Source organism: Neovison vison, chromosome 1 (genome assembly GCF_020171115.1).
Source record: "Neovison vison isolate M4711 chromosome 1, ASM_NN_V1, whole genome shotgun sequence".
NCBI classification, from domain to species: Eukaryota; Metazoa; Chordata; class Mammalia; order Carnivora; family Mustelidae; genus Neogale; species Neogale vison.
This window is the reverse complement of record NC_058091.1, coordinates 111,045,630-111,061,469: the sequence shown is the minus strand read 5'-3', so window position 1 is coordinate 111,061,469 and position 15,840 is coordinate 111,045,630. Positions and strand designations below refer to the sequence as shown.

Genomic DNA, 15,840 nt, shown 5'->3' with positions numbered 1-15,840 from the left:
ACTCAAAATCTACGGAGTTAAATGTTAATCCCACCTAAAAATAAAAACTTCACAGTGACATCTAGATTGGTGTTTGACCAGTATCTAAATACTGTGATCTAGTCAAGTTGAAATATAAATTAACCTCACATTACCCTTCAACAAAAGACATAAGAAATACCTTTGTAGAGCTCAGAGGTTTTCTAAGGAGGTTGTTGGTAAAGAATTCAATATATAATTCAGCATGAGGTTTTGTGAGAGGCACTTCTTGGTTGGTCTTCTGCTTCTGTAGAGGAAATGCTGGCTTTTATCTTGGGACACTACAAACTATATAACTAGTTGCAGTTTCTATGTGTACATTAGTCATTGGGAAGCTCAGAGTCATCATTTCCTACACTCCAGACAGGAGCCTAGGATCTTGAGGCACACATTTCAGGTACTACATTAGTTTCTGTGTCACCATGATTGTCTTTGCTCATTTTGAGGAATTTATTTATTAATTTATATAATCAGTGCCTTTTCCAGATATTCCCATTACATGCTTTCCTTTCTTTTCCTTATAAATCCATCAAGTTATTGTAATTCTGTTTGCTGGTCTGTGTGTCCGCAAAGATGCAAAGTCCCTTGAAAATAGGAATCGAATTTTGTTTGCTATTGACTCACCACCTCCTAATACAGGATCTAGATGGTTATTGGTTCTAAATAAGTATTTGCAAAATTCTGTATATATTTTTATAAACACCTTGATTCTACCTTAGAAAAGCACAACATTCTTACTCCCAAAGATTATCTTCTAGTGTCTATATAAAATACTTGAGTTTTAGAAATGAAATTCTAGATTTAGGAGAAAAAGTGATACTAGATAATGCTAGGCATTCATCTGGAAAGTTGACAAAACTCTGAAGTGGTGAAAAGAATAGGAATTGAAATGCTGACCTTCAAGTCCAATCTTTGTGATTCTTTTCTTGGTTGAGAATTACTTATTAAAAGTAAGCTGGCCTTCTTACTGGAGTTCTGTGGTTTTGGTAAGGATGGTTGTACTCAGAGACAACTCTCACAAGGTTTTTACACCTTTTTATAAGTGTTTGCTTTCAGAAGAATCATTTTCACCATGAGTTGTTTGTCTTTATGTAAGAAATGGTGGCAGGTGTTTTGAGGTGACTCTATTGGGTTAAACACACAGATGCATCTTATCAATGTAGTTGGTGTTCAGGTGTCAATCTATTCTATCACCGAGAAGGTCAAAATATTCCCCTCAGCCTAACGTTAGATAGGTGTCTTCTTCACTTGGCCCCTGGACTCTGACTAGCAAGTTGTATGGTATAAATGTATAAGCAGGAATCCAAACTAAGGGAGGACTGGTAAACTCAGATTAAAGAAAATTAAGCATTCTCTTTACCTCGTAATATTTACCATTTTCACTTTGGAATTATTTTTGTTTAAAAAGCTATAGGTATGTTGGGGCACCTTCGTGGCTCAGTTGGCTGAACATCGGACTTCATTTTGGCTCAGGGTATGACCTCAGGGTCCCGTGACTGAGCCCTGTATGAGATTCTGTGCTTAGCGATTCTGTGCTTAGCAGGAATCTGCTTGAGGTTTTTCTCTCTGTCTCCCTCTCCTTCTCTGCTTGCTCACATGCTCTCTCTCAAATGAATAGATAAATCTTAAAAAACACTATGGAGTATTATGCCTCCATCAGAAAGGATGAATACCCAACTTTTGTAGCAACATGGATGGGACTGGAAGAGATTATGCTGAGTGAAATAAGTCAAGCACAGAGAGTCAATTATCATATGGTTTCACTTATTTGTGGAGCATAACAAATAGCATGGAGGACAAGGGGAGATGGAGAGGAGAAGGGAGTTGAGGGAAATTGGAAGGGGAGGTGAACCATGAGAGACTGTGAGAGACTCTGAAACCATGAGAGACTCTGAAAAACAATCTGAGGGTTTTGAAGGGGTGGGGGTGGGAGGTTGGGGAAACCAGGTGGTGGGTATTAGAGAGGGCGCAGGTTGCATGGAGCACTGGGTGTGCTGCAAAAACAAGGAATACTGTTACGCTGAAAAGAAATTTAAAAAACCACAAAAACTAAAAAAAAAAACATAGCTATTGTCTAGTATTAGAAAATCCTTTCTTTTAAACACTGTTGGCTGAACATTATTGAAAAAATCTTCCCATTTCCAGTGGGCTTCGTTTCTTCCCCTATGACAGTGTTGAATGAGCCCTAGGTGCTTGGAAAACAGCACTAGTCAGGAAACCCCCACACCCTTCCTTGTTCTAGGAAACAACTTGTTGCAAAGGAACCACCCTTCTGACATTGGCTGAGACTCTCAGGTGAACCTCCTGTATACTTATGACAAACTCAGACACAGACCCTTCCGATTCCTATCCTTTGTCTCAGAAATTTGTAAGTGAATGGCTTGTCCTCCCTCACAAGTCTGAACAAAATACTTCCTAGCTTAACTTCACCAAACTTCAGTTAGGTGTCTTGCTTTCCCCAGGCCTCTGAATTCTGGCCCATCCTTTAGTTTAAACAAGTATGGGAAATTAGCTAAGTCCTGGAAGGTTGAATAATCTCCCCTAACCATCTCTCCCAGGGTTGGCTGGCCACAAACAAAGACACTTGCTGTTCAACTACTCAGTCACATCTGCTCACCTCACTCTCCCACATCTGACTCTGGTCTTGTTGACTCTCCCCTAGGAAAGAAAAGTCCTTTCTGCCTGGCATCTGGGATGCTTACAGAGTTTACAGGTGGAGTGTCCTCCCTATTCCAATAGTCCCTCTGCCTTTAGTACAATAGTCTTTTCAAATGAAGTCTCTCCTTACCTAAGTCTGGATTTGTTTTTTGACCCCTGAATGTAATTGCTGTTTCCATTGACTGACAAAATGTCTTCTATCTCAGACATTTTAGGAGTCTCAGTTCTGCCGTTACTACCTCAGTTCCAAATTTAACTATGGAAGTGTGTCAGGGGAAGATGGTTTCGTCATCATAGAAAACTGTGCAGATTGAGATGCTGGAGACATATTTGCTTTCGTATTCTTCAAAAAAGTAATATAAATTTGTAGACTTAATTAATTGATTTTAACATAGATACCTCGAGAAAACGAAAACTAGTAAACAGTCTCTAAGAAGCTGAGAATGATTTGAAATTTTCAACCTAAATTTTCTCAAGCAGTGGTTTACTGACTGCAGCTTTTAAAATTTGTGGCTGTTTGTTTTTACAGAGTGTCTGAAGCCAGTCTGAAAATTCAGGTTGGCCTCTCTCTTCTGTCTCCTGGTGTATAGGTGCAAGTAATCACAAAAATCGTGAAACAGCAATTACATTTGAAGAGGATTTGAAAAGTAGAGTGGCACAAATAGAACCACCCAGTGCACAATAGACCAAGTCTATTTAAGATCACTTGCTATTTTGATCAGCCATGCTTTTCTGCTACAGTTAGCTACTGGCCTCATCCACCCCCATGGCAGCTGATGATGCATGTACTGTTTTGTGCCTCTACTACTAGCCTGAAAAACATCTCCATGAATTTTTGGTTATTTGCTTTGGGAACTTAATCATGTAGAAGGAACAGTAGAAACATTATGGTATCATGGGAATGATCCACGTACAAATGAGAGGATGGGGGCCCTAATATTGGGTCTGTCATTTACTTATGGTGACCTTAGATTGCTTAACCTCTCTGAGTCTCCATTTTTGAAGGATAATTAATTCCTGCCTCATGTAATTATAAGGGCAAAAAAGACAATATAGGGTAGTAAGAGCTTATAATATTTCAATAATATCATCACTTTTACATTTGTATTTTCCATCTTTAGTGGATTGTGAGCTCCCTAAAACACAGGTCCTATATCCTCCTAATAAACAAGTCAATACATAATAGTTATTCAAAAAGCACTTTTGAATGTGTAACTTGACATGAATGCAGGACTGTAAGCAATACTAAAATAAATTCCACAAATAATTCAACAAACATTTATTGTGTGAACATTATTGTGCTAGGTCCCTTAAGAGATACAAAAATGGATCAGACATGAATCCTGACCTCCAGGCACTTACAGTCCACCAGAGGATATCAGAAATGTGTATAAATAACAAGGTAGAAGTTTTTTTTAAAAAGTCCTAAGAGAGGTACAGAAGCATTGCCATAAGAGTTCACAGGAGAAATTAGTTCTAGCTTGGAAAATCATGAAAAACTTTGTGAAGATGAAATATGAGGTGGACCTTGGAGCATAGATAAAATTAGATGTGGTGGGAGGGGAAGGACTACCAGTCTAAGGACACAGAATTCTTGGCAGGTCGTGAGTGCAGTGGGCTCAGAGAATTGCCCAGGACTGTCAGAGGGGACAACTGCAGGTCAGCTTTGGCAGAGTACACATGTGTGCCCATGCAGTGGAAACTTGTAAAAAATGGGCTAAAATGAGAGCTTCCTTAAAATTATGCTTCCTTGGTACTTATTGACCTGCCTGCATTGTTTCCCTTAAAGATTAAAAAACAAATGAAAAGCACCACTACAACTTTGCATCCCTTGTAAAATAACAAACAACAACAAAAAATGGCCCTAACATTTTCAAGTATGCAATTTCTGGTTAACTTTCATATATTAATCTGATATTGAGTTACTAGAACTAGAGAAAAATAGAATTGAAAAAAATAGATTTCATTTTATGGCAGTGACTACTGTAGTTTTACAAGAAATATTAGTTTAATATATTGAATTTGGTTTTTAAACATAGAACTTGTGTTTTTAAATATACACTTATTGAGGGTTTTTTTTTTTTTTTTTTCAGTCAAGATTTTACAGTTTGAAATGGGAAACTTCCTACGTGGTTTCATTCACTCTATAGGTTACTGTGATGGAGCTAAGCATGTGTATATATATGTAGGTGTATATAAATACACACACATATGTGTGTAGGTATATATATACACACACATACATACATATATGCATATGTATGTATTTATAGATACATGGATATAGAAAGAGAATGAGAAATTTACTAAATATTCCTATCACCAGAAAGTCTTCTTATAAATTTAATAAACATTTAATATTACAATTACATTATAATTAGCATGAAGTTTATTCTATAGAAAAATCACTCCTTAGTTATATTTTGATTTTGCTTTTATTTTTAAAATCTGGTTAAAAATATATTTTTTAACATCTTTACATTGAGAACAGTATAAGTATCTGACAGTTCAGCCTGAGCTGGGCGGTTTTTAAGGCTCTAGCTTCGGGGTGCACTTGAGTGTTGAAGCACCTTTGTCTCTGCCTGGACTCATGGCCTGCGGGGCCGGGTCCCCCAGGTCATGGGTAGCCGGAGCCAGCTCACTTGAGTTTCTGACAGACCACACAAGACCATGCAGCTTAGGTCTAACAACAAACTCAACAAACATTCTAGGAGTTTTGAAGACTCTCTTCTCCTTTCCACTCTTTATACTCCCCTTAGATTGAAAAGACAATCTCATCATCCATTGAAAGGATGACAAAATAGCCAAAACCCTTTGCACCATGTTTCATTAATGGAGCTTTGAGAAAGCAGGAGACTTCACTGGTGTGGCTTTCCACTACAGAGGACACTAGGGACCAGCTCACCTCAGATTTCCCACTTCTCAAACCAGAGAGAAAGCATCTACCAAATATATCCACTCCCCTTTTCCTTCTGCTAGAGAATATACAGAGAAGATTTTTTAAAAATCCTTAATAAGTTCACTGTTTTGTATGCTATGAAGAACTATAGTACAAGTAGTTTCTTTTGTGAAACATGCAATGGACTTCATTACTTATAATAAACATTTTCCCTGTATTACTTTTTGTATGGCAACTTAGTGTTTTCTACCAGTAGTTGTCTTTTTGCCACAAGATAGGAAAAAAAAATATGTAAGACTATGATGGCAGATTTCTGACAAGCCCCATTTACATGTTACATTGTTCCAAAGGATGCTTGAGTAGAAAATACAGAAGCACTATACAAACCTACTATTACATTTGAGAAATCATTAGCCTCAAAGGAGTAATAACGGTATGCTATTAAAACTGTGAATACATTTTCAGTATCTGTATTCAAAAAAAAAAACCTTTATAAATATGTAAATTCCTGTTCAACAAATCCAAAATAAAATGCACTAAAAAACTGATATGTAGACAAAAGTTTATTTACACCATACAACATTTTAAATATTTTATACACAGTTGCAGCAGAGAAAGCTACTCAGAGCTTTCTGGAGAAAACTGCAATAATAAAGATGTGAAATATATTATTCATATAAAAGTGAGATTATTACTTTATTGCATTTAAAGCAATGAAGAATGTAGCTCAACAAACATTCATTTAATGACAAAAACTTTGCTTTTATATTATAAAGTAAAAAGTGTAGTAATGGCCAAACAGACTGTTATAAACTTTAAAAACTGCATAAATATATACATTGTGCTTCATGGTGAAGTTTTTTGAAAACTAAACCATATGAAGCGGTTACAACATGAATCGTTGCTTGAGGTTTATCTATAAAGATTACCTTACAAATCCATTCCACGGGTACTTACAACACAGGATGGTCAGAACTGTACACCTGGTCCTCTCTCCACTAGCCTGACTAGTGAGAAGTTACCATATGCAAACACCACTGACATTTGGCACATGAAGGTCCTGACATAGGATAGTCACACTGTCCAGATAGAAATGTCAGGCTTCCCAAGTCTTAAGTGTCAGTGCAATAAATTGTTTTATATCCACCTCAGTCCATTTTGATTCTGTTAAACTTCCGTTTGAAAGTCACCCTCTTGCACATCCAGAGGCAAATTCAGACACTTCTCCCACTCTGCTGGCCTCAGTTCCAAAGCGTCCTTTGCCTCTGTATCTAAGACATTGATTGTGGTGTAATGTTGGTATTCACTGGGGTTTTTGAAAGTGTCCCATGGATTCTTGTTTGGTGCTGGGTTTTCCTGTTGAGAAGAGAGGAGAAGAGAGTCATTATTGGATGACGAGGCTTACTGCTTGTTGAAGTTCCCAGGAAGCAAGCATGTTTGTGACCTTAATCCAGTTTACATGATTCAGAGATGATCTGAAATTGTGGGCAGCTGCAGGAAACGGTTTTGATTTTAGTTTTCTTTCATTGAACAAACTGATGAACACCTTCTTTATGTTATCCTAAAATCTTCCAGCGATCAAAGGGATTGAATAATTTATGGAAGACAAAGTAGATGATGCTTTGTTTTGGGTATCTTGTGAAATGCCAGTATAGCTTTCTCGGGTAGAAAGGAGTGTTCCTGCTAAGACTAAATGTAGGAAATTTAAGTATTTGGACAGAATCTTTGGTGAAATAAAATTTGAAGATATGTAAGGGGGCATGTTAGGTAATAATAAAAACAGTCTCTAAACTGGCCATATTTCATAAAGCTGGATTTCATTAACTATGCTTAGTTTTTAGGAAATTATCCTTTTTAGAACATTAACATGCTACTATGTCCCTTGCGTAATCTGTTTTTTCCCTGCTGTCTATTCCCCACAATTTTCTGTGTATTTGGGGAGCACACTAATTCAGCAAAAATCATTCTTCCCTTCAAAGAGCACAACTTTTTGGAAAAATATATCCAGCAATATAGGGGTTTTAAAGACTGTCCATGTTGTAGGGGCTCAATAAATATGCATAGACATTATTCAAAGTTTCTATAGCCTGTATTTTGCTAAGATTTAGCAGTGAACTTGATTTATTTTAAACTGCTTAAAGATTTCTGTAAAATGAGGGAATTTGAATGGAATAGACTATGCTGAGTGACATCAAAGAACAAGAAGGAAATCATGACTGAATTCTCTTTAGAAAAAATTAAGCTAAAGCACTTAAACAATTATAATTGAATTGAATATGAATATTGAACAACTATAATTGAATATGCCTTTTATCTCTTCCCCTTCACCCTAAATTCTAGCCTTCAACTGCTTATAATTAATTAGTAGGGGGAATATTAAAACAGGTACTGCAGTTATTATCTGGGTTCCATTGACAATAATAAAAATCACTCAAGTATAGATAAACAAAAGAGACAACCGATAGAAATATGTACCATAACTAGAAATTGTTAAAATCCTCAATGCATTAAATGTTTTTAACATTTATTAGCCTTAATCATGAGGGCATACAAGAAAACAATAGCTAACAGTTAAGATGTGATAAAATTTAACTTTTAGGATACATGCAGGAGATTAGTAAACTCTTATGAACTATAAAGTCTTAAAACTCTTCCCCCCTCTTCCTCCCTTGGTCTCTTCAACTAATATTTATCAGCTGCTCTGTGCTGGGCATTATATTAGGTACTAGGGAGGATAAAGTGATGAATCAAAGATGGAAAGCCACATGGTTCACCAGGAAGCATAAGATTTAAAGCCTGTTACATGCAGGTCCAAATTCCAGTTGCTTCATCTTATATGAATGTAACTCTGAGCAATTTACCTGGTTTCTATGAACCTCATATTTGCAAACCTAATATTTGCAAAACGGAGACATGTTTTATACCAGGGGCCAAAGGAATTGGCAACATTTGCAGATTACCTACATCATGGGGTTGCAAAAATAAAAAAGATAAGGGACCTAGCATAACACTTAGTATTTAATAAATGGTCACTACTTGTTGTGAAGATGCTTATAGTTAAATGAAAGTATAAATGTATAGTTATATTTGTGTCTATAACCTAGGAGAAGTGCTGATGGGGATACAGACAAGGGTGGAGATAAGGCTTCCTTTTACGGAAAGCATCTAAACCTTTCTGAGAAAAGTGATACTAGAATTGTCATAGAAGAATGAGCGTGGTCATAAAGACGTGTGATTGGAGGCTGGGTGACTGAACAGGCAAGCATATGAGAAGTAAAACTCCTGAGAGAATGCAGATGGGTTGGGACAGCTCTGAGAAAAGTGACCAATTTCTTTTAGTTGGAGTAAAAAAGAATAGAATAAATAGGCAGAAGGTGAATTGAAAGCCAGATCATAAGGGACTTTGTATGCCAGGACACTCAATTTGGAATTTATTTTGTAGGCAATGGGGAATAGTGGAAGATTTCAGGGCACTACAGTGACCTGAATCATCAATCACTGATTGAAAGGTTCACTGGTGTGAATTCTGCTGCCTCAAGCCATGGATAGGATTTATCCATCTTAGACAAAGGCAATGTCTTAAAGGAGCTTTCTGGAAATCATTAGTCTTAAAAAGTTGAATTAGTTCAATCCTAAGAGAATTCAGGATATGTAAATTATTTGTACATTTGCTTTGAAAATAGGGGTTTCATTATGTTTGGAACAGATGTGATTTTCCATTTATATTTTGAAGATCAAGCATCATGGATCTATGAACTAAAATGGCCAATTTTAAAATTTTTAAAATCAGAATGTCTAGATTCTAATTTCACAGTATTACTGCCAGGATGTGACTGACTGAATTTCTGAGAGGTCATATAATTAATAAGGTTGGCTTTCTTGTTTATCTCCTCTGGCCTCCCATGGTATTCCCAGTAGTATTGTGATTCTTGCCATTATTCATAAATGTCTGGATACCCATTAGGTCTGAGGCCCATGCATCTTTAGTGATAAAGAACTACTGCACCCAGCTGTAGAAGTCCGCCAAACAGAGTCTCACACACACACACACACACACACACACAAAGTGAAAATAACTTAAGGGACCCATCGGACAATACTGAGTAAGGCAATATTTAGGGGTCCCAGAAGAAGAGAGAAAGAAAGGGACAGAAAACTTACTTGAAAAAACAATGGCTGAAAATTTCCAAACCTTTAGAAGGAAACAGGTCTATGGGCCGAGGGAGTCTAGAGCTTTCTAAATAAGATATACCCAGAGAAAACCACACCAAGATACATTATAATTAGAATGTCAAAAGTTAAAGAGAAAACCTTAAAAGCAGAAGGTTAAAAAAAAAGCAAGAAAACAAACAAACAAACAACAAAAAACAAAGCTTGTTATGTATAAGGGAACCTCCAGAAGTATATCAGCAGATTTTTCAGCAGAAACTGCATATTAGAAGGGAGTGGCACGATGTATTCAAGTGCTAAAAGAAAAAATCCCACTCAAGAATATAAAAGTAGTAAAAAATAATGACTGCACCAATTAGTTTTGGGTACACAAAATAAAAGATGTGAAATGTGATATCAAAACCATCAAATGTGGGGGGATTAAGATGTAGCATTTTGGAATGTGTGCAAAGTTAATTTGCTATCAACTTAATATAGATTGGCATATATATAGGCTGAGATATATAAACTTCATGCTAACAACAATGCTAAAACCTATAGTAAATACATAAAGTTAAACCAAAGCATGTTCATCATCTTTAGCCATCAGGGAGATTCAAATCAAAACCACATTGAGATATCACCTTACACCACTTAGAATGACCAAAATAACAACACAGTAAACAACAAGTGTTGGAGAGGATGTGGAAAAAGGGGAACCCTCTTACACTGTTGGTGGGAATGCAAGTTGGTGCAGCCACTTTGGAAAACAGTGTGGAGATTCCTTGAGAAATTAAAAATAGAGCTTCCCTATGACCCTGCAATTGCACTACTGGGTATTTACCCCAAAGATACAGATCTAGTGAACAGAAAGGCCATCTGTACCCCAGTGTTCATAGCAGCAATGGCCACAGTCTCCAAATTGTGGAAAGAGCCAAGATGCCTTTCAGCAGACGAATGGATAAAGAAGATGTGGTCCATATATACAATGGAGTATTATGCCCCCATGAGAAAGGATGAATACCCAACTTTTGTATCAATTGGACAAGACTGGAGGAGATTATGCTGAGTGAAATAAGTCAAGCAGACAGAGTCAAGTAAGTCTTCACTTACTTGTGGAGCATAAGAAATAACACAGAGGACACTGTGTGAAGGAGAGGAGAAGGGAGTTGGGGGAAAACGAGGGGGATACTAACCATGAGAGATTGTGGACTCTGAGAAACAAACTGGGGGTTTTGGAGGGGAGCAGGTGGGGGGTTGGGTGAGCCTGGTGGTGGGTATTAAGGAGGGCAGGTATTGCATGGAGCGCTGCTGGGTGTGGTGCATAAACAATGAATCTTGGAACACTAAAAAAAATAAAAATTAAATTAAAAAAACAAGCAAAACATCAAACCACGAGGGAAGAGTACAAGAGAAGACTAAAGGAAAAGAAAAAAAACTATAAAAATAACCAGAAAACAAATTACAAAATGGCCCTAAGTACATACCTATCTATAATTACTTTAAATGTAAATGCACTAAAGTCTTCCATCAAAAGACATAGAGTGGCTGGATGGATAAAAAAACAAGACACATATATATGCTGCCTATAAGAGACTCACCTCAGTTGTAAACACTCAAACAGACTAAAATTGAAGGGATGAGAAAAGATGTTCCATAAAAATGTAAACCAAGAGAAAGCTGGGTGGCTATACTTAAGTCAGACAAAACAGACTTTAAAACAAAGACCAATAAAAGACAATGAGCATTACATAATGATAAAGGGATCAATCCAGCAAGAAGATATAAATTTGTACTTATGCACCCAACCTAGAAGCATATAAATTAATAAAGCATATATTAGCAGATATAAAGGAAGAAATCGATAATGATACAATTACACTAGAGGGCTGTAACACCTCACTTAAATCAATGATAGGTCATGCAGACAGAAATTCGAACATAAGCCTAAAATGATATATTAAACCAGATGGATATAATAGATATACTGAGTGGTGAAAAGCTGAAAGCTTTTCCCCTAAGATCAAAAACCAGACAATGATGCCCATTCTTGCGACTTTTATTCAATACACTATTGAAGCAATCAGGCAAGAAAAGGAAATAAATGAAAAAATAAAAAAAGTAAAACTGTCCTATTTGTAAAGGACATAATTTTATGTGTAAAAAGCCCTAAAGACTTCTTCAAAAAATTGCTGAAACCAATAAATTCAGTTAAGTTGCAGGATACAAAATCAATATGCAAAACTCTTTTGTGTTTTTATGCATTAACAACAAACTATCAGAAAAATCAAGAAAACAATTCCATTTCCAATTATACCAAAAGGAATATAGTATCTAGGAGTAAATTTAAGCAACAAAGTAAAAGACTTATACACTGAAAACTATAAGAAATTGGTGAGAGATAATGAAGAAGACACAAATAAATGGAAAGATGTATCATGTTCATGGGCTGGAAGAATTAATATTGTCCAAATATATTACCCAAAGCAATCTATAGATTGATACAATCCCTATCAAAGTAGCAATGGCAATTTTCACGGAAATAGAACAATTCTAAAATTTACATGGGACCAGGAAAGATCCCAAATAGTCAAAGCAATCTGGAGTAAGAAGAACAAAGCTGGAGACATTATGCTCTCTTATTTCAAACTATATCACAAAGTTACAGTAATCAAAACAGCATAGTATTGGCATAAAAACAGATTAACAGACCAAAGAGCCCATCACCCAATTACCACCCCCTCTCCCTTTCCAAGGGCATGTGATGTGATGAAAACTGGGTATTATACTGATGAATCATTGAACATTATATCAAAAACCAATGATGTAATATACCTTGGCTAATTAAAAAAAAAAGCCCAAAAATTAACTCATGCATATATAGTCAATAAATTTAAAACAAAGAAGGCAAATCAAAACCACAGTAAAATATCTCACACCTGTGAAAATGGCTATTATCAAAAAAACAAGAAATAAAAAGTGTTGGCAAGGATGTGGAAGAGAAGGAACCCTGTGCACAGTTGGTGGCAATGTAAACTGGTGCAGCCACTGTGGCAAACAGTATGGAGGTTCCTAAACTAAAAATAGAACTATCTATTCTATCTATTCTATTCTGGGTATTAATCTACAGAAAATTAAAATACTGATTTGAGAAGACATATGCACCCCTATGTTTACTGTGGCACTATTTACATCAAGGTATGGAAACAACCAAAGTGTATGACTGATGGACAAATAGATAAAGAAGATGTGGTATATAGATACACAATGGAATACTACTCAGTCATAAAAAAGAATAACATTTTGGCATTTTTGTGACAACATGTGTAGACTAGAGGTGATTATGCTTATTGTAAATTAAGTCAGACAAACACCATATGATTTCACTTATATATAGAATCTAAAAAAAACAAAACAAATGAAGAAACAATACAAAACTCAGAAATGAAAAGAATAGATCGGTGGTTGCCAGCAGGGAGGGGGTTTCGGGGGAAGGTAAAATGGGAGGAGATGGAAAGATACACATTTCTGAGACAAGTCAGTCAAGGGGATGTAATATACAGAATGGTGACTATAGTCAATAATATTGTATACTACATAACTTTATATGCTGACAGGAAGAAACTAGATTAACTGGGTTATCATTTTGATAACCAAAATATATTTGATATACAAATATCAAACCATAATTAATACTATTATGTTAATTGTATCACAATAAAAAATTATAAATTCAATATAAGCCAGCATGCATGAAGTTTACAAAGATGCTAATTTGGTCTTAAGCTGTATACACTGAAGTGGAATATTAGCTGAATATTAGAATTCAGGGCTACTTGGACTACCATAGGGCTCCCTGAGCATTTCCCATAGTTCATGGGTGTAGGAGCAGGCTAGCTGTTACCTCCAGACCAGTCCCTCCCTCCCCACATACATCCTTTCTTTTTCTCCTTCCCTCTCTTCTCTTTCCTTCTTCCAACCTAGCAGTAATGAGGATGAGGGAATGAGAATTTGTTTATTCTATATTCCAAAAGAGCAAGAATTTGGAGAAGCTACTTGAGGGAAAGGGATCTTGATGGAGAATCGTTTGTGAGACACACTCAGAGGAAGAGAGTTCTTTCAACACTGCCTTTTCTTTGTAGTGTGATTTAGATGTTGTCCTGCCTGGAAGCAGGGAAATGGACTAAATGGTCTTTTGGGTTCCCTTTGATACCCAAAATTCTACATAATTACCATCATTTGCAGTGCTAGGCAGGTGTTGTGAGTTAGTAGCCAGAAAAAAAGGAAAAGACTTTGAGATTTTTGTTTTGAAAATGTCTTTCTCTATCCAATTATGCGATTTTTCATTAGCAATGTGCCACACAAATTATGACTGAATTAAGGATAATGAACTCATTCACATGTTCATTATTAATCAAAACTGAATAAGGAACTTTTTTTCCCCCCCTGTTCTCAGATATTTAGGACAATAGTCAAGCAGCAATGACAACTCTATCCTTCCCACTCTTAACCTCCCAAATGATAAATATTTATAAATCTTTTCTAGAAAAGGCGTGTTGCTGCAGATATGTGGTGTAATTAGTAGGCTATTTTGGTTGTCAGGAAGCTGAGATACAGATATTTGTGTCATTAATGATTTAATACCCAGACCATACAACAAGGGGAAATTACAATCATATTATAGTCGTCAGCAGTATCTGTTGCATAAGACTTTCAGATTTATAAACATAACCCTTTCCTTTTTTTTTTTTTTTAATAAATGAAGTTTCTTCAATTTATTTCAATGTTAGCTTAGTATTCCAGAATGAGTAGCTAATGTGTTTAGGTCTAATCTCAATGGTGCAGTTCTCATTTGCCTGGTGAACTAAAAATTGACAGCCCAATATTAGGAGGAGTAGATAAGAAAGACCCACTCCCTACATATAAGTGTCTTCTATTTGCCCAGCATTGTGGTGATGATAACAAATAATGCATGATTCTTGCTGTAAGGAGGAAAATATGTTGATACACACATGAATTATTTATAGACCAATTAAGAGTTAGGGTCTATTATATTTCTTATAATCTTGATTTAACAAACACAAACCATTACCATGACCAGCATTGTACTAGTACTGAAAGGAATACAGGGAAAACAAAGGTACATAAATTCTTGTTCTCAATAAACTGATGTTACTAATCAGGAAACTAGGACTTAGACTCACAACACACCTATCCAAGATTCACAGGAGTTAGAAAGTGACCAAACACCTTATCTCTTACAGTGATACAAACATATACTTATATATGTATACACACACATCCCCCCCAGAACCCCAGATGTTGGGAGGAGGGGCAGGGCTGCAAAGGTGTAAGGCAAAGCAACAGCACCCTATCTGGAGTGAGGAACAATGGAGTCAGATGGTAGTCCCAACTCTGTCTCTCATTGCCAAGTCTCAGCTTCTTAACATCTCACGTGCCCTACCTGCTTTGGAAGGTATTATAAGAATCAAAGAAAGCATTATTTATTAATTACCATTTTCTTTGTTCAGTTTAGGAAAAATTGAGATTTAGAAACCCATGCTGAGTGACTTCCTCAAGACCAGATAGATCTGGGTTGAGTTTTGTTCTCTTGATCCAGGGCCCTCACAAATAATTTTGTAGCCTTCTCTGGAGCCATGATTAGGCCATGGACATGGTAAGTGCACACTATCATTTGATGAATTCCTATGCTAGGATTGTAGTAGTGTGGATGAATGAGAAGAAAATGGTCCATTGAATAATCAAAGCCTTTGAAGTTTCCCAAACCTCTTCTCACAAAACATGAGTCTCTGGGAGACAAAAACCTATCACTTTGGTTTCAGGTAACAGAGTGTACATTCAAATGTATATATGTATGTACATATATGTTTATAAATATGCATAATATAAAGAAATATATAATTACATTTTATGACCTTAAAATGTTACACTTTCAAATGCAAGTGGAAAAATTTAGTCATCTATTTAGGTATTTGAATTAACGGACTTTTAATGATGATAAAAGGGCCAGGTGAACCTAATACATTTTTGATATATAACTAATTCCACTTAAAGCTTATAATTGAGAACATTTAAAACATGAATAAAAATGCTTA

The 15,840-nt window shown here is 36.1% G+C and overlaps 1 protein-coding gene across 3 annotated transcripts in view; it reads right to left on the bottom strand.

Annotated features, from left to right (window-relative positions):
* Window positions 1-6,120: 6,120 nt before the first annotated feature.
* Window positions 6,121-15,840, bottom strand: part of ADGRB3 (adhesion G protein-coupled receptor B3) — a 731,117-nt gene continuing 721,397 nt past the window's right edge. For all 3 annotated transcript variants that reach the window (XM_044253842.1, XM_044253861.1, XM_044253851.1), the window contains one exon: window positions 6,121-6,931. In XM_044253842.1, the coding sequence (XP_044109777.1) occupies window positions 6,743-6,931 (189 nt within the window). In that variant the 3' untranslated portion in view covers window positions 6,121-6,742. The remainder of the gene's footprint in view (window positions 6,932-15,840) is intronic.